The 24,472-nt window shown below is 38.7% G+C and overlaps 1 protein-coding gene across 1 annotated transcript in view; it reads left to right on the top strand.

The window, feature by feature from the left end:
* MMS22L (MMS22 like, DNA repair protein) overlaps positions 1-24,472 on the top strand; it is a 94,947-nt gene that overhangs the window by 47,418 nt on the left and 23,057 nt on the right. Inside the window, exon 15 of the mRNA XM_065631963.1 lies at positions 21,859-22,049. Coding sequence (XP_065488035.1) covers positions 21,859-22,049 — 191 coding nt within the window. The remainder of the gene's footprint in view (positions 1-21,858; positions 22,050-24,472) is intronic.

Below are 24,472 nucleotides of genomic sequence, written 5' to 3'. Positions count from 1 at the left end.
TGACAGAAGAATGAAGCAAGCTCCCAACTACTTTGTGGTGCCGAGCTGCTGCTGTCAGAGTCAATGCTGCCTCCTACAGACACTCTGTACTGGAGGATGGAGAAAGCAAGATGGGTTAGCTGGCTCTGGACAATGTTCTTGGGCTCTCTAGCACACCGAAGTATGCACGTACTCTGTGCCTCCGCCCATCTATTCCCATATGTTTGTGGTCTCTTCTCTTAGCAGGGAATTGCAAATCTGGTTGATAAAATAGCAAGTGTACATCTTGGGACAAGAGCAAGCCACTGTTGTCTTCCAGAACAGTCAGATGAGTCTTCTGCCTGCACTGGGCTATGTATATGTGTGTCTGCTTCACACAAAATATTTTCCTTTGTAGTCTTCTCTCCATCGCTAGCCCCTGTGAAAGCAGGTGATCTCTGGAGAGGAGAATTAATTTGTGCCTGCATATTTTAAAGAAAGTTGACCTTTAAAGAGGAGAAAAAAATCTGAACGAATTCAAAGGAGAATCCTTATGCTAACTGAACACACAAATATACTTGTCTTAATGGCAGAAAACTAAAAATGAGGAAAGCACCTGCCAGGTGCTGAACACAACACAGACTGTAGTAGTTTGCACAGATCTGAAAGATTCAGTTCAGTGGTTCAGTAGAACAACCTTTTGGGGTTTGTTCCCTCCACCTCCATCACTGGTGCTGTAATGTTGGTAAATAGCCACTTGCTTCATTTTCTCCAGATTGGTTTCAGATTCTGTTACTGACAGCTGTAACCCACCAGTGTCAGCTTCTCTTACTACTAACTTACAGGACTACCTCATCAGCAAAAGCAATCTGGTGCTCTCATGAAACCAGTGACTAAACAAAAAGAAGCGATGAATCTAAATACATTGTGTTTTCTGTTTACTCTTTTCTACTTTTCTGTTTTCTGAGTATATACCATTTGATTCTTCTTCCCCTGAGATGCTTTTGCTTATGATGAAATTTCTTCTGGGACATAAAACAACTTCCAGTTTACTCGTTTCTGGGCATTGAAACAAAAAAGGAAAAGAAAATAGAAGCCTTACAGGTATGAATAGTTTTTCTGTAAAATGGTGTGAGTCTACAGGAATGAGAGAAAAAAATTCATAAAGAATGTAATTAGTGTGAGGCTTCAGTGTCACTTGTGTTATCAGCGTTTAATGGTATCACTTCAGATCACTGAAAATGAGGAGCTGTTTAGCACAACTACTTGTAGTAGATGAAAATGAATTACAGAGTTTATCTGAGTTGTGGACAAAAGTTACAGGGTATTTCTCTATGTTCAAATGGAAAGCAGAACCAGAATATAAAATTACTTGGGTATTCTGGAAAAAATTGTCGTCAGCGAGAGGAAATACTGAGGGCCAAGTACTGAAATTAGGAAGGAGAAATGCTAATACAGCACATGGAATGCTTGGCATGGCAGCCGTACTGTCAGAGTATGGGGAGGCTGTATGTACCGTGAGGTGAGAGAAACAAAGGGGATCTCCACATCTGGGGTTGGTTAGGGTGAGGTGGCTGCCACAGCTGTTACCCCACCTGTCTGTCCTGCCCTTGCTCACAGCCCTTGCTCAGCACAGGTGGCTGCACGGCCCAGTGTTTTGTCCCTGCACCAGCCTGGTTTCTGCCTGGCATAGGGAGGAAAAACAAAGTTGTTTGTGAATGGCGGTTCAAATGGATTCTCTTGTATCTTAAAAAGGGATTGGAGGTGGGTGTGGTATTTAAGTTTTCACCTCTGTTTACATGTGCGTTGATTTACACGGATTTGTAAGACCATTGTGGCTGGAAGAATATTTGAAATTTGATTGAAATCTGTATATTGGCTAACTTTTAACAGTGACTTTTTGTCATGGATGTAGCCTGTGTGGTATTAGGAAGCAGGACTTAATATGCATCTGCTTAAGAAAAGAAATAAAACTAAATATCATTTGGGGATGTGTTAATAAAACTTCTGCAGGTGAGAGGAACTGCTTATTTTGTCTCTAGCTGTAGTTCTATATGCAGTTCTGGACATGTCATTCGAAAATTGCAGAGAGTCACAGGAGTGAATGATGGGAGTAGGATGTTTGTAGAAGTTTGATGGCACTGATTTTAGCTAGGTAAGGTTGAGGGGAGACATGCTAGAAGTTACCCAGTGTGTAAAAGGATGTTGCAAAGAAGACAAGTTGTCTGCTGTTCTCCATGCCCGAGAAGAAGGAATTGGCTTGATTTGAGGCAGAAGTTTAGTGTGATTATTTAAAGTAGGCTGCAAACATCAACACTCTGACAGGCTGCAAGAGAGAGTTGTGGAATCAGATTTCAGTTTTTTACTTTTTAAACAATGCCTTAGACAAACATTTGCCAGAGGGTTGTCTTTGTAAGCTTACCAGACTGCTGAGATGAACTCCCTAAATGACTCTTGAGATGCTACCCAGCCCTTCACTTATGTTTCTGTGATTTGATAATAAGGAGCACTCAATATAGCTGGTGATTGATTAGCAGTGATGCTTCCTAAACAGTATTCTGTGCTTTTCCTTACAGAACAAAAACTTGGTGAAATCAGAGGTAAAGACACCATACCTGAAACTATAATCTGCCATAAAATTTAACTTTTGAAATCTGTCGTTCATTTTGATTTGGAGTATCTGCACTCTTTTGGTTTCCTCTTTCTATTGGGGGCAGAAAAAGTTGAGCCTGTTTAGTGCTTTGGTATCGTGCTAGTTCTTGGGTGGGAGTGTGGGGGTGGCTCATGCTGTGTGTGCAGTACAGTGGCTCTGCTGAAGAGGGTGCAGGGGTTTTGGTGGTTTTGTGTTCATGTCTTGAAATCTGTCTAGAAGACTATTTTTGAAAGTGCTTTTTTAGACACTTTCTAAAGAAAGCTAATTGATACATGGCATGTTCATGTGTATTGTCACACTTTATTTGGCTTGGAGCAAGTCCAGGTGCCATTAATAGAATGTCTAAATGCTCCAGCTTTCTTTCCAGTGGTACTAAACCAGGGACAGTGAAAATGTGCGCAATGTGAAAAATGAGCCTAAAACACTAGGCCATGCTATCCTCCCTGCAAACAAAATGTACAGAGTAGAGCATACTTTGCAACATGTACATTGTGCATCATCTCATGTTCTTCTGGGGGTCCCTTCCTGACAGTGTTACTGGGAGGAACAAGTAGAGAAAAGGTAAAAGCAGCTTGTGTTTTACTTAGTTCTCTGACACGCTGAAGGTATTGTATGTTCTCTCCCTTTTTTCACAAGGAGAAGGCCCTGTTTATCTCTAATTGGGGTTAATTAAAGCCTTAGGGCAATGCTGAGACCCTGCCAATGGCTGGAAGGTACAGACATAATCAAGGCTGCAGCCCCTCACTGTGGGGAATGGCGAGGTAACCCCAGGCTTGTCACAGGCTCCGGTAACACAGATGTGCTATTCTTTCAGAAAATACGAGTGAACTTTGTATTTCTCAAATAGTTCTGTTCGTTTATTGACTTCTGGCTGTTATGAAAGAGTGGCGTGAAGTCTCTGATTTAATGTGCGTGCTTGCAAATGCACGTTAAGCGGAAACCTTCTGGTTCTCTGTACGGCAGAGCAGGGCCACGCAGCCTCGGCGGCCGTGGTGCGCGCAGCGGGGCGTTCGCTGCAGCAGGGATGTGCCTCAGCTTTTGTTGGGGGCCAGGACAAGGGAGGAATGGGCAAGTACATGCGTGCTTGCCAGGACAACGAGTTTTTGCTTACTGCTTTTTGCAGTCTTGCTTGCCTTGCAAAAAGTCAACCACGAGGACAAAAGCAAATATTTTCATTGGCATTCTTTGTTTTCCTGGGCAGGAAGATATTGATTGGTGATGTGCATTTGAAAATACTTCAGTAAGTGTTCCACCTACCTACCTAAAATATTTTACAGCTGCTGAAGATTTCCTCCCAAGGATTTCCTCTGATTCACTCCACACCTATCTATTCAGGGGTGTTGTACAACAGCTTGATTTGGGGAGGAAATGTTGTGTGTGTACCCTTTCAGTGTGTTAAAGTTACGTGGAGTTTTGGTTTAGGTGCAAAGATATCAGAAAGTAAAGCACTGTGATCACCTGTTAAATAATAATTAACTATAGCACAGCCATGATTATCCAAATGTCGTATGGAAATTGAAGATATTCAGGCAATCAAGGGATTTTACAATGTAATTATTAGACGCTGGGGAGATGTGACCCTGTTTAGGGTAACAGGGAGCTATGGTTAATTGATGTTGGCATAATCAAACTTTTACTGTTTTATTATTCTGGGACCCTAGCCTTTGCAAGAAAATTTGTGCATGTGCTTAGAAAAAAGAAACCCCAAACATATGAAAATATAAGCCTAAAAGTGAATCTTGAGGTTATGCTTGCATTATCTTGCTGTACTGAATTACTGCTATGATTATAAGTGGTGAGAAATCCTTTATATTGTCTGTAAATCATCCCCATTTTACATCATAGTAAAAATTCAATACATCTTGATTCTGAGTATTTTGTAAGGGTATCTGTTTTCCTAAGACATCAAAAATAAATAGTTTTTTCCAAGTCAGACTCAAAAATTAAAGGTGTTTTTTCCTGCAGCCAAGAAATCTTTGTTTTCTTTCTCGAAAGAAAACCTTTGATTATGTGTACAGTCTGAGGATTACGACAGAAAATACAGTTGCTGCAGTCCCCCTTGAGCTTCATTGTCTTCTCCAAGTTTAGAGCATGAGGACATAAAACAGAATTTCATTTCATTAGAGTTCATTATGAAAGGGTTTCCACTGCACGGCTGTGATACTGAACCTCTGGAATTTCTAATAGCTCAACCTGCCCTGTGGAAGATTTGAAGATTAAGTATACCATTGCGGCTGTCTTCTACTGAAAGTTTTTATCTTGCGCTTCCCCCCCACCGCTTTTTCTTCCTGTTCCTTGAAACAGGATTGCTGTAGAGTTTTCAGAAATTACTCTATCTCCATGTAAATTAATACTGTAAATTGTGCTGCTGGTGAGGGTGGAGGGAGTAGTAAGAGTGGGTGGGGGGAGAGAAGAATTAAAATCATTCCAATAAATGGTTTAATTTATGCCTCAGCAGTTAAGCGTGCTCCTGGTTAACAGAAATACCCTTCAGCTACACAGGATTTGGGAGGGTTGGAGGGCACTCATTTGCACATAAATAGCCATTAACTGATAAATTCCCAGAGGTCTCCTGTTGCATGCTAGTGGTTCTGACCTACTTAGCTAGCTTAAATTTGTTTTACAGAATTATTATAATTCCATCCTTGGTACTTAAACTTTGTGATTAATGCATGCCTCACAATACAATTAAAGTATAATTACACAGTTTTACAGTTTGCTATCATGGTGTTATTATTATTACAAAGAGCTGGATTTTGCAAATATTACAAGAATTAGGGTTCTGATACCCATCACTTTGCTGTTATTAAGTGATTATGTTAAATGGGACCCCTTTATGTCTGAAGAATGAAGTGGAGAGAGGGGAATCATTAACTAACACATCAGATGGTTTTTAAGTGATTGAGGAAGAGATGTGTGCTGGGGTTTTCTACACATCTGTAGCCCATAGGTGCAAATACCTTTTGTTCATCTTTGACAGCTGCCTATGACACGCACATCTGTGCTTTAATGTTTAACAAAAGTTTCATACTAAACATCTCATCTCTGTAATCTGGTAAAAATCATTTGCATGTGTTAGACATCTGATTTTTATTATACTTCATTGAAGCTTTTTATTACAGGGACCGTTTTTTTTCCTACCATTATTAAGAATATTAACAGCTAGGTACAGAGGTCCAATAGATATGTGTAGCATAGGTTAAGATGTGTGTGCAAAGATGATGCAGATATTTCTCTTGTGCTCTGTAAACTCAGAGCAGTTCTCTATGAGGGATCCTTCATTTTTTCAGTTCATGTGCATGAATGTATTGTCTGCTTATACTGGCTGCAAATAACAGTAACTCACAAACACTGCTATTTTTACCTTAATTATAAGGGTAGCCTGGCCTCCCCTATTCATCTGGCCAAACTTAGGCTACTGTTTGTTCTTCAGGGAGTGATCCAAGAACCACTAATACTACTTGTCTGTGACCCAAAAATCACTGCTGTACTGCATAATTTTTCTTCCATCTCTTTTTTGTAATGCAACTGCACCAGAAAACTTAAGTCTTTACCATTAATACAATTAGCTAATCAAAGGACTAAAAAAATTTTTAATAGTATTTTCCTATTCCAATGTAAGTTACAAATCTAATTTTACTTTCTTTATCTGTGAATATGTGTTATATTGCAAACTTCACTGATGGGAAATGGGAGTGTTTGACACTTTTTCTGAATTATACTTTCTGTTCTTCTAAACCTCTTCATGTTACACTATAAAATGTTTTAACTGTAATTGCACAGTGGAAACTCCAAATGATGTACAGAAATCAAAAGCTGCACCCTCAAGTCTTATTTGAGCCAGTGTCTTGGATTTCATCTTTGCTTAGTTTAAAATGACCTGTTGCATTTTTGGTTTTCTGGTTTTTAAGTTGTGCTATTCATTTCTTTAACAATGAAAATATTTATTCTTTTTAATTCCGGAGAACACCAAGAATAAAAGGCAAATAGAAAGCTTTTTCTTGGAATGATTCCTTTCACATCTGTAATTCTAGTCTGTATTTATGCTACTAGAATGATAAAATCTCTGCTTTAGCTATTATCATTTGCTGTCATTGAGCTCAGAAAACATTGGTCATTATTACTGATGCATGGAAGCAATGTGCACAGGTAGCCAGTAATTATGTTTGGAAGAATTTACTATATTTCAGTGCTTCCTACTTGAATATTCGTGAATTGGTTTTATTTCCAGTCTTTAAAAAAAATACTGCATTGAAGTGGCTTAAATCATTTTCATGTGGCACAGCAAAAATGCAAAGTCACATTACCGGAAAGAAATGGTCAGCAATAAGAGCTGTTTTGCAAAGTTGGCTTGCAACAACTACCACACCATGTGGAGAAAACAGTTATCCTGTAATAATAAGACTAATGAATTCAGAAATCCATTGATTGAACTGGCTCTGGGTAGATTATGTGCAGGCTTGCTTCAAGGAGAGGAATTTATGAAATGTTTGCCGCATCCAGCAAGCGCTGCTGCTATAATACAGCTGCCTCCTCAGTGGTTTGCTTTGATCCTGCGGAATGAAAGGACAGGAGGATCAGCTCAGGTCTAAATGAGATTACAGCTGGTTCGGCAGCTTATCTGGTCTAATGCCAACTAGTGTGGCTTTGCACGTCCTAAGGGGTTTACAACAGAAACTGTTTATTGAGTATCATCGGTTTACTCAACACAAGCAGGCTAATCCTTCCCAGCCTCAGCATGTTGTAGGATTGTGCATGAGCCAAACCAAAAGCTGGTGTAGCCAGGGCCTCCAGAGCCCTTTGTCTCGCTTCATATTGATTTTTTTACCTGTGTTAAAGGCAGTAAAAAAATAAAACCAATAACCAGCCCCTATTGTGAGCAAAAGGTTAATCTGACCTAAAAATCTTACAAAAGCATCTTTTAACCCTAGAAGGGATGGCAGCCTTTCTCTGACTTTTCACTCTAGGGATTTTCTAGTTTAAGGTTTTGAAGAGCAAAACTGGAAAAACAGCTTAAACGTTTAACTCGGTGTGTCTTGCGAGGTCTCTGAATTTTTTCAGCAGCTGCACAGAGAACTTTACACAGTTATTTCTGACATTATTAACGTCTTGTCACCTGTCTGTGGTAGGTGATGCTGTGTAGCAAGCACGTGTACATGCTGAATGTAGGCAGACTGTAGCAGGAGCTGGTGGGTGTCCCAAGGCTCATGCTGTGGTGGACTTTATGTAAAAATATCAGAAAATGCCTTTATCATTTGCTTCCTGCCCCCCCCCCCCAAAAAAAAAAAAAAAAAGAAAAAAAAAATTGGTGCATGGAATACATTTTAAGGAATTTTTTAAAGTATCAAATAGGCCCATAGAAGCAGAATGTTTTAAAAAAAAATTATGTGCTGCAAGTTTTTAAACATCCCATTCTGTTTTGATATGAAATACAATGGAATATTAGATATAATAATATTTTATTGAGCATGTTTCCTGTCTGAGGTGACTCTATTTTGGAAGACATTGCGGCACGTGTTAGATTATTAGAAATCAGATGTTCTTTATAGTATAGGGAAAGAATAGATTAAACTCTAGGAAGCCTTGCAGAGTAGTAGCCAGTAAGTTATTGAATCTGCAGTATTGGAATTATGTGGGAATTGATTGGATACCTGTATTTTTGTATACTATGCATATCATTGGGAGTAATTAAATCAGTTCGGCTGTGATGCAGGGAAGACAATGCGGTGACATACCCATCTGTCATCAGCTGCATGTGAAAGACTTAAACTAGAAACTGTTTTGAAGACTGTTGAATACTGTCTGAAAAGATGGCAGTAAATTGAGGAATTATGAATGGCTATTTTCTTTTTATTTCGCCTAATTGGAACGAATGTGTATTTTAAGCTATATGTAAGCAAAAAGGTTACCGTGGGTACCATGGAGGCATTATGAGTGTTGTGTGAGGAAATTGCTAAAAATTACAGTTAAGATAAATGCGAGCTTTAGTAATACTTAAGCCTAAGGGACAAGATGTGTACAAGTTTAAAATGTCATATTTACCCTTTCACTTGTATTTTATCAAACCTGGCCTTAAAGCAATAGGTTGCTCTTGTGTAGTATTACACTTTTAGCACATTTGGAGATAAAAGCTATTGTTGGTGATTGCTTAAAGTCTCTTTGTTCAATCATCTGAACAGTGCAAATCAAAGCACTTTGTCAGACTGTGAGAAGTTTTGCTTGGATAATGCTTCCCACACATGCAGGTCACCAAATAAATTATGTGCTCGGTTTTACAGCATAGCTGGTGCTGGAAGTTAAATGGATGCCCGGTGGTAGAACTCGTAAAACATTTTCCTGTTAACACGACCAGGCAGAATTGACATTGTTGATGGCAGCTTTGGTCTAATAAACTATCAGTTCTAACAGTGATTTTTTACTGTGTTTCAGAGGAGATGATGATAAAAGTTTAGCAAGCCTACTGTTTGTCCTGGATGACGGAAAATTAGGTCTACTGTCTGTATTGCCAAATGTTGGGAACAATGTTAGCAGGGGATGTTCTGTACCTAAAGTAATCTCCTCCACTGAAAAGATGTATTACACGAACAGCATCCTTTAACACAGTGGATACTCCATAAAGAACAAAATTGATTTTTCAGGAAGGAAATAAAATACTTTGTTTTGGAATGTGGAAACAAGTTACTTCATTATCTTGTGTGCAAGTTTGCCTGCCTTCTAAAATCTGTTTCTCTCTTGGAGAGAAAGATTTTCCTAAGCCACTTACAGTATATGACTCCCAGCAGGTTGCTAGAGAGTATCCATATGCATTTAGTTTTCTGATTTTCTGCAAAGGCATCTAGAGGAGCTAGAGCAAGAGGCAAGAGAGTTTTGTTTTAAAAACAAAAAAAAATATATTTGAACGACAGTTCCTCTCTCTGATACAGTCTTCTTTTAAATTAAGAGAAATGTAGAAAACTTGGAAGTATTTTCTCGGGCTTCCTACCTGAAAAATAAGAATGGCATGATAATAATAAAGTGCTACACATGTAATGGCAAGACAGGTGTGTTACTGGAAATTATATTCTGAACGTCTGAACTGTGGGTAGTAGTACTTCTAGTTTGGTTTTTTTCAGTGTTTTGGGGGTTGTATTTTGATACTGTTCCTTTACCTGCCCTCAATACTTCGGGTAGTTATCCTCAGTGTCCATTGCACGTTTCCTGTTCAGATCAGGAAATTTCAGCTGAGATGACACCAACTCAACATTTGAATTTCTGCAGCCAGGATGGCTATTCTGCCAGTTTGTCTTCTTGGTACTTGAGTCTGTGTAACAAGAAGTTCAATAACAGAAACTGTTTTTCTAAAGCTGTGCTAGGTAAACAAACACATTTGAGAGATGTGGTGAAGTTGACCTCAGTGAATTTGTTTCAAGCAATTTGCCAAATTTTGAATTTTTTTTTTTTTTTTTCCCCACAGTGTGGCTAAAAAGAATTTTAATGATCTTTACAAGCCCATAAATTTACCATCACATCTCTCAAATTGTAAGCTTTTCCAAAGTGATTAGTATGCTTCTGATCTGTTTGAATGAAACATGGTGAAGTTAAACAGAGATCTACTTTAGTACAGTATGTGGGTGTCTGTTCCCCAGTGTGAGGAGTCCATTAAACTACTGGGCTATGAATTGTAAAAAGTCATCTGTTCAAGGTCAACCCGTTAAGCTTTTTTTTTGTTTTTACTGTGTGAAGAATTACTTTTTTTAAAAAAGTAAACAATAGCTTACAGAAGATATGCGCTTATCCCATCATTATAATTCTCTGTCAACTGGTGTTATACTGATATTGGAGTCCCATGGAAGAGCTAAAGGAAGGATTTTGGAAATTGTTATACTTAAAAACAGGTTTCAGTACTGGCCTTTCAGAACCAGTTGATTGGCATTCCAGTCACACTGCATAGTTATCATTTCTCATGAAATTTTTTTGCAAACAAGAGACAGTAAGGAATTGCTAAAAAAAGGCTTAGCTTGTAAAAATTCAGAAAATTTGTTGCATCAGAGTCTGGGTCATTGTTTAGCTATAGACAGCTGCACTTCATTGCCCTCCTGGTGCTCTAGAAGAATGTGTTTCAAATAAATTATATTGTATAAGTAAGCAGCATATTGGGTTTCCACTACAAGAAAAACATTGAAATAGTGATTTAAGTCCAGCAGAGGACCACTGATATGATTAGGGGTCTGGAGCACATGCCCTGTGAGGGGAGGCAGAGAAACCTGAGTTTGTTCATCCTTAGAAAAAAAAGACTTGGATGGGAGGTGGTGGGGGAAAGGCATTTTATTGTTTTGTGAAATAATCTAACATGGGGTTATAGATAAGATGGAATCAGACCCTTCACAGAGGTGTACTGTGGTAGGAAGCAATGGACTGAAATTATGATGAAAGAGGTTTTTATTAGATATAAGGATAAAATTTTCACAGGACAGCCAAACATTGGAACAAGTTTTTGAGTCATTTTGTAAAATTTCTCTCCTTAGGGTTATTCAAGACTGGCGTTGCTTTGAGCAGGGCTTGGACCAGATGACCTCTAGAGGCCGCTTCCAATTTAGATTTTTCTATGACTCTAGCTCTTAATTAAAACAAAACAAAACAAAAAAACCCACACAAAGCATATTTTTTTAAAAAGTCCCTATAAAGTTACAGAAATGTAATTATGATTTCTCCATTTCCTAAAAAAAAAACCAAACCAAAACAAAACAAAAAACTTGAGCATACAATGTAACCTTTCTTTAAAACAAAAGAAATGAACAAAACCCTAAAAACCAAGGGATGAAGTATCTTGGGGTCAGGACTGATCATAGAGCCTCCAGTGACTCCTGCAAGCCCTTTCTGCCCCCCATCAGTGGTGGAAAAGTGTGGGTTTTGTTTTTCTCTTAAACTCTCATCACGTGAGGCTCACAGCTCACTGGCAGCTCTGAGAGACCCTTGTAAAACAGCGCACAAGAGGTTTGAGACACCTTTACTGTTCTGAAGTTTTGCATGTGGTACAGAAATTTATTTGGGAGTTTCATCTTTGATCAAAAGTAATTGTAATGTCAGAATGTTAGAAAGATTGCTATCCAATATAAGGCTTTAAAGAATTGAAATGAAGCTATTTTAAGTTCTGTGAAATAACAGTGATTTAGAAACATTAAGTTTGGTTTAAGTGGGTTTTTTGCATGTATGTGAACTAAAAAAGGGGAAAAACCAGCTCAAGATAGTATCAATTTCTAATGTACTCTGTCCATCTTTTTCCTCTATTTTTCTCTGTTTGCTCCGACAGAGGATTAAAAAAATTCTGAATATGATCTATGCCGAAAGCCCAATCAGGCAAATTAAATGTCTTTTTAACTGTTTGCTTTTTCTGTGCTCTTTCTGGAAAGAACTGGGCTCCGACTTACCTGTTCAAAGCAACAAGATGATTCCCAGTGACCAGTGCAGAATCCAGCCCAGGGTGCTCGGCTGGGATCCGTGACCGCCTGAGCCCTCCTGCTGAAATGAGGACCTGGGCTGACTGTCCTGGGACAGCAGAGGGTCACTCTGTGTGTTCCAGTTCATATTTTACAGTAAAGAGATGAAGAAAACTGCGATCTTAGCATATGCCTGTGTAATACAGAGGAGAAGCTAACTTGGCTGAATACCAGTGAAGGTAATAAAGGAAAATTGCAGTTGGGCTCAAATTAGTTGTCGTCTTTTTTTTTTTTTCCCATGACTGTTCCACAAGCTGAAATGTGAACTGGTTGCACTGAATTAACGCAGGTTATGTTGTCTTTGCTGCTTTTGCAACCGTATCTTAGTTAAATGTGGTCAGGAGAAGGCAACAGCTCTCTGGCACAAATCCACCTGAGTGGCTGAAGCAGATGTAATATTCCCTCCCAGCAGACCTACCCAAAGCAGGCTGGAGCTTTGTTGCTTGCATTTAAATTATGGTCATAACAACTTGTCTTTTCGTGATGTAGTTAAACCCTTTGAGAAGGGTTAAGGAGAAAGTGCTAATATTCTGCAGCCCTGAATGTTTGGCTTTTCTCTACCTTGGTGTTTTAGCGTTGTATGTCTGTTCCCGTTAATATCTTTACTATGTCTTTGAACATAATAAAGATGTTGGGGATTTCTTGTTCTCTCCGTATATTTTAAGAGTATTACTGAGCACACACACAACATGCTGTCACAGTGAACACAGGGTTCTCTATTACTGTGCTTAGCTATAGAGAGGATTATATTAAACTTGGTAACCTTGCTGAAGCCCCTTTGTACATTGCTGCTGTATTGATAATCTTCACATGATTCAACTGCAGTTGAAAACCTTTTATCACAGCATTAACACTTTCCATCCCAGTGAAAATGAGGTGATATCTTTGAGATCAGGAGATGAGCTCTTTGTGCAGATAATTTTTATTATTAGTGTGGTCCTGCAGAATGTTGCCTTGGACATTTCTTCACCCGAGTATATACTCATCAAGTCTAACCATTCAAAAATGGGCAAAAGAATAATGGTTAACTAAGGGGCTGTTATGCTGTTTGATTGCTTACAAAAGAGTGGATGCTTTAGGAAAATATTAGTGTTTTAAAAGAAACCCACAGTAACATTGTGGAGTAATTAAGAAAAACATTTCCTAGTGTTTCATATCTAAAAATAAAAAACAGTATTACCTACACAGTGGTAGATTGAAGCAGCAATGTGTCAACATTTTGTATCTGTGATGAATGCAAACATATTAATAAACAGCTTTCCTCTAGAATGTAAAGTTAAAGGCATAGAAAATCGTGGAAACATAGCGCCCCTTCTTCAGTATTGAACATTGTAGAATCACAATTTTGGTGACACTTTGTCTCTCTTCAAGGTAAAGCGAATCCAGCCAGCAAAGAAGTTCAAGCTTCATTTCCTTTTTCTTTGTCCATTATTTTATTTTATGCTAGTTCTTTTCCAAATACTTGCTGTTTCTTTTAATTTAATAAGAAGTGTTCCGGGTAGACGGCTGGCCCATTTCTCCTTATATTTAAAGCCTTCACTGAGCAACTGGTGGAAAATTCTTGCAAGTGTTTATATGACAGCTTTCACTTGCATGTCATGATTATGGCATCTCTTTGGCTTGGATCATTGCAAGTCTCACTGCATCCACAGTCACCTGGGAGAGTCAGAAGGACAGGACAGACTGATCATAACAAGTTCCAGGTCTCTCTTCTGCCATGTAGTGCATGGGGGAAAGGTCGCTGCAGGAAGAATGAGATGAAAGAAGTGATATGAGGATGGAGAGCTGGCTGTGCTTGCAGGTCACCCCATTTCTGGTTTTCTTCTTTCTGAGTTAAACTTTTCTTCAGTTGCTGTCTGTCTACTTTCCTATTTGAAGGATTTGCACATTTCTTCCTGCAACTCCTTGAGTTTCAAAATGGACTATTTTTTATCCTCTTGTCTCTGCTGAGTCTGGTGGTGGTGTCCTGGGAACTTTTGCTGCTCTCCAGTAAAGGGTGGGAGCACTCCCTCTACTACTGCCTTGGCCTTTGTGCAACTTTTGCTCTCCAGTAGAAAAAACCTAAAGGAGTGTATGTGAATGACACCTGGATATTGAGTCGTCTTTGTCACTCCTATGTGGTACTTTCTTCTAAAAGTCCAGAAGATAGTATCCAAACAAGTTAATATATTTAATGTTTCAAGGAGTGACCATGTTCAGAGATGCTGCAGCTTGACAAACTAACATCTCTTACTTTGAATGCTTCATTTGAAAACTCTGAAATGGTTAGGTTATGGTTGCGTTTACTAATTTTAATGATTCTTTGATTGTGAAAATGGATCAAGCAATGAGAGGTAGCTTTGCTGCTTATATATTTCAACATGTTATTGATTCCCTATTGCTGTAGAAAAGAAGACTCTTAAAACCCGAGACTTTCAGTTCACTATTTTTCTACACTGTGTTCATTTCTTGAATTGTATTTCTCTACTGAAGTAGCTGCCAAGCTGTCTATTACAGTATCTGTTGTTTAACAAAAAAAAAAAAAAAAAAAAAAAATTTCGTAACATTGACTTAAAACTTGAATAGCTTGTGTTTTCCCTTTTTTCTTATGAGGTCAGTTGCAATGGTTATGTTTTGGGCTTTTTGTTTGGTGTTTATTTTTTTTTAATGTAACTTTAAACCTTTTTAAACCTGGAAAGCTTTATAAAGAGTGCTGGGTTTTATTTACTTTTTATTTTATGTCAAAATGTAATCAAATGCTTTTAATCGTACAGTTGATAGACTTGTAGAAGATGCATTAAACAAACAAACCAACCCAAACAGAAATAGTAAAAAATATAATGCCTTGTGAGAATATTTTAAAAAAATCTTAAGAACTACATTCCTTAGCTGTTGATACTATAATTATTAATTACTGACAACTTGCATCATATGTACCAATGTACAGTCTGATAATGTGAGAAAATATTGCTGCTGCTGCATTTCCATTGTAATATTTAAAAGGATCTCACATTTTCCCCACTCTTTTGTATGTTTTAGTGAATATTCCAAATAATGTCCGAGAAATGAAACTTGACTTTAGTCTTCAAATCACTAAAAGGAAAAAAATAGTTGTTTCAAATCATCAACTGTTCTTACAAATTTTTGTAACTTCAAAGAGCTTTATATAATTTCCTGAATACGTTTAGTAAGGAGTAAGGGTCATTTAGTTTAAGGTATTTTCTGTTGATATTATTTAACTAGGGAAGGTGACCCTGAGCTGAATTGCAATGCGTGATGTGAATGCCCATGGGCTGCCCTTCGTTGGTTTGATTGGGGGAGATTATCTGGGTTTCTAATATACTTTAATTACTCTGCTTGTATAAATTGTCACATTAGAAGCTTCTTAACTGTTGAGTCTGTTCTATCGATGATCCTCTAACAATAGGAATATACTAGGCTCTTCCACTGAGATTTGAAGATTTATACCATCAATGAAAGAATTGGAATGGCTCCGTCTAAACCTACTGTATCTTCAATAGGAAAGTGTATGTGATCTGCTTCTACTCAGGCAGCGATTGATGTGTGGTAAATTGAAAGGATCTGTAGCCTTTTTTATTTTGTTAATAGGCATTTTTCAATTAAGGGAACATAATGCAAAATATGGTTTAGGATGTTTAGGGGCGATGTTTTCTTGCTGTGCATGTGAAAAAAACAGAAAACAGTATGATTAGGATTTTTGGGTGGAGGAAGGTGGAGTATCTTTTAGCAATGATTAGCTAAGGTTTTACAGAGAAGCTGTCGTAATTGGGATGTTGCTCTATTGTCTGTGTGTGTCTCTTACAGCCTAAGCTAGATGCCCTGGTATTTTAATTATCTCTGTATATTTCTACACACATACATATATAAACAAGTCTCCTCTGTCCTAGAGTGTTATGGTGGTTTAGGCCTCTTTTGACCTTTTACTCCTGAGCACTGTGGGCATCTGTGGGCCTGACAGCTCTGTTCAGATGAGCTAGGAGGATGCCAGAACTTGGAAGACTCCTGCACACAGATGGTGTAGGAGTTTTCTAAGACGCAATGGTCTGATGGCCTTACAGTAACAGGTCCTGATGAGCAGCAACTCATTTGGCAGGTACAGCATGTGGATCTTGTAAAACATACCACTCTTGCCTCCTATGTGCAACCTTGTCTATGGCTAGCCCACAGAAAATATGAAGGATTGCACTCCCTGTGTGTCCGGTTGGTCCAAAGATGTCCGATTTCAATTTCATGAAGAACAGAAATCTGTGTGCTTGGAAGCATTATGGAGTCCCACTACTGAAGATGCATACTTAAACATGTTAGTTTGGGGGGTGGTGTTTTTTAAATAACAACAGTCTGAATGATTAAATGTCTGTTACCTGGTGGTTAGGACATAATACTGAGAGGGAAGCGTTTTATGGGTCCCATTCCTTGTTCTGGGATTTTGCATTTTTACCCAGTGATTGACTTAATGTAAAACTCTCAATCCAAGAGCAGAGCCCAATCTCAAAACCAGTCTATCAAAACTAGACCCAGGTGGCCTCCACCGTGAGGCTGTGACTCATTTGTTGTTATATATGAAGAAAGTGTATTCCAGGTTTTAAAATGAAGGTTAACTACTGGCCCACCTTGTGCAGCCTGCTGGTTTTGGTGTGGGTTAGTCATGGTATCTGGGCCCCAGCAGACAGAGTTGTAGGTTAGATGCTCAGCTCAAGGCATTTGTGTAGCTGAACTGCAGGCACCTAGGGGACTTCCTGGTCAAAACAGGGTGATCTACTAAAGTGAGCAGTCTGGCAATTATGATTCAGGAGTCTGAGACCAGTTTGTGCCTTGCTTTTTACCTATTATATCCTTTTATCCCTTTGGATCTCATCCAACATTCAAGATGTCACTTTGCATATGCTTCACATTGTTACAACGTGCCTTCATCAGGCACAACACTGACATATATGATTTTGTGCAAGTCTGTGCTATAAAAAAATTAAACACGAATGAATTAAAGCATTGGATAAAAATCCTGGATGTTGCAGTTCCCTAGTTAGCCTTCCCTACATCAGTAATCCTCGCATACATACATAACCAGGCATATTATTCTGACATCCTTTCTGCAGTAAACATTTAAACACGCAGTCTATTGTGGATTATTGAAGCAGATTGAACTGAAGCAAGAAGACCGAAACATGATTCAGTAAATACTGAGCCGATGGAGACATGTTAATTCTTGATAATATTGTATTGCATTGTCTAAATCTAAAACACAACCCTATACCAGCTACTAGGAAGAAAATTAACTCTATCCCAGCCAAACCAGGACAGATATTTCGTCTGTATATTGCAGATATGGGAAAAAAAAAAGTTGAGAAATTGTGATTTGAGGTAGGATTACTACTTCTGTCTGGTTACTACTGCAGTCATACCTGTCTCAAAATAGTGGGTGCTAAATGAAGGGATATAAAAAATAAATTGTGAGTTTAGAAACAGATTTAAAAGAGGGCTTGGGTATTTGAATCAGACTTGGGTAGAATTTAGTCACCTTCCTTCGTGCGTGTTTCACAGAAACAGCCTGAATGTGGAAGCATCTGAAAGTCTGTAGGTGACTCTCTTTTAACCACTGAAGTTCCTTTGGTACCTAAACTTGTGTGCCCAGAAACACTAAGGCTGTTTTCACAGGCCTCAGCTGTTTAGCATCCAGCTTAGGCACTTTGAGGCCACAAACTAAATGTTCTAGCACTGAAAATTCTGGTGAGCTTGCTGTCAGTGCACCTACTAAAGATGCTGATACCCAAGTGTTCAGCGCAGACCTCTGCAGCCCAGCCAACTTGCACTCCAGACTATGGCCCAGAGAAAAGAGGTTCCCTGCATCAGCCAGTCTCCATATCTCTTCAGTTCTTTATGCTGAAATCTTCGCAGCTGCCCCATAGCTGAAGAAGCCTCAACTTCCCCCAGTCACTTCTGTTGCTGTTATTGCCTCTGTGGCAACATTAAAATAGGACCAAGGCACGATGCATTTATTGCTAAAATATCAAAATGAGAAACTGTGTTGATAATCCTAGCAATGCAAAAAGAGGGAGAATGTTTGGAAGGGAGAACTCCAAATTCAAGTATTAATCGGGTTGCACTGATACACAGCCAGCACAAAGCTCCTATTACCTGCCTTTGAATTCGAGTGTGATGACGCTGTTTTGTTTTGCTTTGCCTGAGTTTTCCTTGAAAGAACTGATGTTAGTAGTTGAAATTCTAAGCATCAAAGCCATGTATCATTTTAGAAATACTTAGAATCATAGACTCATAGAGTCATTTTGGTTGGAAGAGACCCTCAAGATCATTGAGTCCAACCATTAACCCAACCCTGGCACTCACCCGTGTCCCTAAGAACCTCATCTCTGTGTCTGTTAAACCCCTCCAGGGATGGTGACTCCACCACTGCCCTGGGCAGCCTGTTCCAATGCCTGACGATCCTTTCTGGGTATCGTTCCCAATATCCAATCTAAACCACTTATACATCTCTACCCAGTCTCCCTAGATTTATCCAAGGGTGTTGGTCCTGCAAGTGTTGGGTTTTTAATTATTTATTTGTTTCAACATCAAAGTGTAATTTATTTCCTTTACAAAGACTTTCCTGAGCTTAATCTTGGCCATACTGGACAGCTGAGTTCTGTGGATGTTGTGGCTGTCCTGGCATGGTCTGGGAGCAGAAGAACTGGGAGTAGCATCTGTGAAGACAGCAGTCTCTATTTTTTCAGTCTGGGAGCCCCTGAGGGTGGTGGTATATGTCCCTGGCAATGCTGGTAGGAGGAGAGAGGTCTACTCCCGTGTTGGGGAGTTCTGAACCCTTGTAGATCAAATTAAGTGACATTGTATTAAGTCTGGATGCCAACTCCCCAGCTTCGCCTAAATTTTCACTCAGTTTTAGTAATCCAGGTTTGCAAAGGCATGGTTTATATTTGCAAAAGGATGGTTCATGGTTACAGTATCTGCATCCAGATAAATGGTTGCAATTCCTTACCCAGGTGTAGGATACAGAAAATAATCCCACGTGCTACTGCTATACCTATACATCCAGGACAAGCCTCGTTCAGGTAGCACAAATATTTGCTTCATTTACAAACCAAGGGTTTCTTTGCTCTGGTAGTAAAATAGGAAAAAGAACGCCTCTTCTTACAGAAATAGGAAATCCACAATTTAAAACAAGTAAAAACCACACAAAGTAATTACCATTGTCATGAGGTAAGCAGTGGTTCCAGGGTTCTTAGAGTGGTGGAAGACTACGTGTATATAGTTTCAGAAGTGGAGTGATGTTTGATCATATGCTTCTCTAGTGCTACAAAAATGCGGAAGCCTGAATAAAAAATAGAACTGTATTTATCCATATTTTTATGGAATTAAAAAAATTTGCTTGTTGGTGGAAGTAGCTGGCTGCTTCTGCTGCAGCACATATTGATGCCCGATCAGTTCTAAGCATTTACCTTATTGCAAGCATTTGTGTAGGTTACTATGAATAAACATAAATACTGATTCGTACGTGTTGCCCTTCCACTGACACAGAGATATATTACCTTACTTTAGAAGTCTGTGCACCCTTCTACTTTGCATAGATGGCTAAAGGAGATGCAAGGCACCCTTCTTTGGAGAGGTAATTTAGAGGAGAGAAAAAGGTCTTTGTGCAATTATACAGTGTAGTCTGCATGTAAGTAAGGCAGAATTTGTTCCTGTAAGTTTTATTCTATGCACTGTGAGACATGGCGCTTTCCTTTTTCAACACAATAAACCAAAATAGATTTTTATGTTTTACTGTTAAACTTTTTTCTTTTGTTTTTGTAATGGGTGAAATATATTTTTAACTTTGTTCTTTCACCCTGCTTTTTACTTTTTCATTGTTTGTCCTCCAGCCCTCGCTACTTCTGCACACTTGTCTTTGTTGGTTTTTTAATAAGGGATATCCCAAAGAAACATTGCTTGACTTTTTAATGCTAATCTTGCATCTATTTCAATCATATTGACTTGGAGAATATGCCTTGTAAATAAGAATACCAACTGATATACTGAATATAATCCTTGCTTTCTAAGCATTGATTGTTTTCACAGCATCCTGAAAGGGTAAGCAGCCTTACTATCCAAATATCATGGCTGGGAAACAGGCTACCAAAAAGCTTTATGATTTATGTGAAGCCCCAGCGGGAATAAATGTCGGATTTAGAATTCCTGGCTTCTTTTCCTGTGTTTGGACTCACACTGTCTCCCAAAGAAATACTCAATTCTTCCTAATATTACGTACCCTCTCATGTGTGTTAAATGTACCCATTTGAAAAGTAGCTGGTACTCAATTCTCTGTCTGTCCTATTGAAACTAATGGATGCCTGCAGGCAGGCATAAGGTATCGTTACCTTTGACAGCCAGTATGTTTTATGTTTTAAATTATGTGTTAGGCAGAATTTTTGGATACTAATTTGATATAATGAGATGCGCTTCTAATATCCACCCTAGTACGGGAAGGCCTTGCAGCCAGCCTACTCTTTATTTAAAATTATTCCATTTCAGATGTCCTAATGAGTGCTGCGAGTTGTGTAATTCTTTCATAATTTTCCCACATTCCCAGAAGGGAACTAGGGGCCGGAGTTTTTTCTATTTTTGTTTTAGTTTATTTCGAATTAGGGTGAGCACAGAATAAAGATCTAGGGGAAGAGTTTTGTGAAACACTTGCTATTGTGAGAATGGCAATTAAGAAAAAAAATATTATGATCTACAAATGTTAATGATAAGGCAAGTCTTAATGCCTCTGCTGTTTGCTACTATCTTATAAATATCTTGACTCTGACTTTACAGTGCTGTTTATGGAATTTAATAAAGCAAATGTAATAATGCTGCCTGTGCTTTAATGCACAATCTCAATTGAGTTGACCAGAAGATAAATAGGAACAGGAATGATAGTGCGTTCCTACAGATTGTTTTTAATAAGCATGTTATTTAGTTGATCAGCCCAGTGCGGTAATGCCTCCTATCCTGCTCTACCAGACAAATTTATTAATGCTTCCACCTCCCCCATTTCTCTGAGAACATTGATTCCCTGCAGACATATCTCTATTAAACCTCTAGAAAGTCACAACTTCCAAATTAGATTAAGTAGCAGGAATGGTACTAGAGGAATCAAAGAAAATTGAGTGCGTTATTGAATTCATGCCACATTGTCTCAGGAAGAGACGGGAGTTATGTGTAGTGGTAACTTTTGTCCTTACTGTACTAACAAAGCTGTGGGCATTGCTGCCAAACCTCATTGTCTGCAGCGCGTCAGGATAAAATGAATCTTTTATCTAAACTCGTACCTAGTGAGGTTTTACAAATGCGAAATAGGTTTCGGAAGGAAGCTTTACAATTGATCAAAATCATTTGCCATTATTTGCTGTACACAACTGTATCCTAAAAAACCTACTGACAAAAATGTTAAAAAAGCATCTGGCTTTGGATTGTAAGCAGACTTGCTTGTCATGCTGGCAGTTGCAAAATGCAGATATTCATTTTAAAGCTGCCTATTTCTCATTTTGATCTGACATATTAAAAAGCATATAATTAATGGTTGACATTAGTAATTAACATTAACTTTATGGTGCTTAATATGCCATCATTCATCCATCAAATAACTGGTATGCATAACGTCTCTGCATAAAGGTTTTAATTGCACAAAATGATCCTTCAGTTCTCAGGCTCTACAGTTTAAAGTAGTTGCAAATACGTTTTTGAAAGATGAGAATTTTTCATTTATTGAACGTAAACAGTGTTTTTGTTTCTCCATAGGAGCGTGCACAAGCGCGTAGGCCAGGGACTTCGACTGGGGCACACGGCCCAAGACGCACAGCTCCCATTAGTGGCTAAAGAGCACCACCTTGCTGTCGCCAGCGCTCTCTGGAGAAATTTCTTTCCCTACTTGAAGAGCCAGAGAATGTCACAGATGCCACCTTCCCCACAGCTTGCTGACACAGCTGCAGGTGAGCATTGACCCTCCCTGCAACTACTGGTTTGGGTGGTATTTTCTGGGTCACAAACTTACAAGGATTCTGTGTTTTGGGATATTTCTACTTCTGTGTACTAACTTAAGTATGCATAAATGCAAAAAGTAGATTCTATGTTAAATATTTTGACAAGAAGAAATATTGTAGTGTTGAATTACTTGATAGAATACAAACAGATTGAGAACTCCAAAGGGATTTGAAGCTATACAAGCCTGACTTCCTTTTCCCTACTATTCACAGATTATAATCAACATTCCAACGTTAAACAATATAAATGAGAATGCCTTCTTTCACTGTATCGAGAATTTACTTTTTTTGGTAGAAGTTTATTATAATTTTGTGTTGAACTATTCATTATGGTTGTGATGCAAAATAAGTTTTTCTTAAATAATATTTTACGTTTGAAGAGAGTTTTAAAAAGTTGATGACATGACTTATTTTTTGCTGAACCTTTATGGTCATGGTTATAAAGCTATTTCATAAATCATTTTAATTATTTTTCTTGCTTTATACTGAAGGGTTTTAACCTTGAAGTAAAACATTGCATATGTATACGAACTCCACGTGCAATGAGTCAGCATGGCAGTGAATAGAAAGAAATCCCAGTTTGATCTTTAACATCAGTAGCTAGTGTTGTATTCTGTAGTTACAATGAAATCTTGTATCCGGTTAACTAGGATTTAGAGAAGTGAAATATAAAACGATGTGAATTAGATAAAGTTCAAGCTCAGAAGCACCGAGTCAGTAACAGGAGAGTTAAAAGACCTGCCATCTGAAGCAGCTCTGCAGTAATTAGTAGGGAGCATTAATGAAGGCGGCGGCGTGCAGTGGTCATGGTCTCAGGCTGCTGAAGCCTACGTGGCCAAAAGCAACACAAACCAAAGGAAGAGGTTGTTAATGTCAAAACTTTCATTCATTTCCTACAGCCTCACATCTCCTTATTTTACATTAACACAGTCAAATAGCAAGAAGAACAACCTATTATAAACTCTGCTCAGAAGCAGGGGAGCGCGCTTGTGACCTGCCGTACAGCGACGTGTTGCGCAGCGCTGCGGAGGAAGGCAACCCCTTCCCACGCCGGAGTTGCTCCTCGACCCTGAGGTTGCAGCTGTCCCAGCTCTCCTGCTCCCCCTGCCAGGCAAAGAGCCTGGGACTCACATTGTCCTTTCCCTCTCCCATTTCTCCCCGACCCGTGTCATGGCTGATGCTGCAGAAGCAATGTGATAATCTGGAAGAAGGCAGGCACAAGCTGCTTCCTCACCGAAGGCAGAGCGGGACTCTGTGACCGCCTGTTGTATTCTGAGGCACATAAGGAAACGTGAAGTCCTTCATAGCTCAGGGTAGTCTCTCTCTACACGATTAATTAAAATAGCTTCATCGTCTTGTCTAAAAACTAGCCTTTTCCATCTAATTCGAAGTCGGCTTCTCAATGCATGCAGTTCTAGAAATCATTATAGTAATATATTAATATTACATTTATATTTATCTTAGGTTGGAGAATTTGGGAACCAGTGAGCCTCTTTATTTCAATTGCCCTCCAAAGTCAGTTTTCCTGACTCATTTGATGCCTCTTGTTTCCTATAACATAATAACTGCTCAGCATTTCAAATTAAATTTTCTTCCTGGGTTTAAATACATTTTTCATTTGCAGCACAAAGAATGTGCTGTATTTTTTTATGCTGGTAGTGTTAGATATAGATTCCACAGTAGACCTAACAGAAACAGCAAAAGGTTATAAACTTCATTACCAAAATCTGCACAAAGTACTGTCCCAGTTTCAAGATCTGCAACTGTTACATGAAGACCCTTTTTTTCAAGAATAAGCTTGTCCATAGTGCTTTATTTACACAGTAACTCTGGATACATGAAAGTCTATTCTAAAAATCGAAAGTACCAGCTTTTACTAGTGAATTATTTCCAGATACAGTTTTTTACTGAGAGAAATGTGCAAAAACAACTAAGCAAATAAATAAAACTCTTACCCTGTAAAGCACAGTAACACTTAGGTGTACAAGGGAAGGAGTGGTGGATGGAGGCCAGAAGGGGAGGCTCGGAAGACAAAAAAGCAAGTTTTTGAGACATGTTGTTTATTGCATAGGTGGTAATGACTCAGGGCTTATAATCTGTGGTTTCATGAATGTATTTAAAATTGTGCATGTTTAGATCCGTTTTCCCTCCTTTGCGTTCAGTGTGTCATGTTGGCCTACAAACTCCTTGGGACAGAGACTGCACTTCAACATGTACGAATGCTATCTCTTAGAATAGTTCTCCTGTTTTAATTGAGACTTCCAGTACTCTCAGACTGCACGTTATTAATAATAACTAGTTTTCAATGCTTTTTAGTGGAACAGGGGTGTACTGCGAGACCATTAACATAGTGCCATGTTTTTATTTCTTTA

Source organism: Caloenas nicobarica, chromosome 3 (genome assembly GCF_036013445.1).
Source record: "Caloenas nicobarica isolate bCalNic1 chromosome 3, bCalNic1.hap1, whole genome shotgun sequence".
In the NCBI taxonomy this organism is placed as follows: Eukaryota; Metazoa; Chordata; class Aves; order Columbiformes; family Columbidae; genus Caloenas; species Caloenas nicobarica.
Note: the sequence above shows the minus strand (reverse complement) of the source record. Positions and strands in the feature narration are given on the sequence as shown.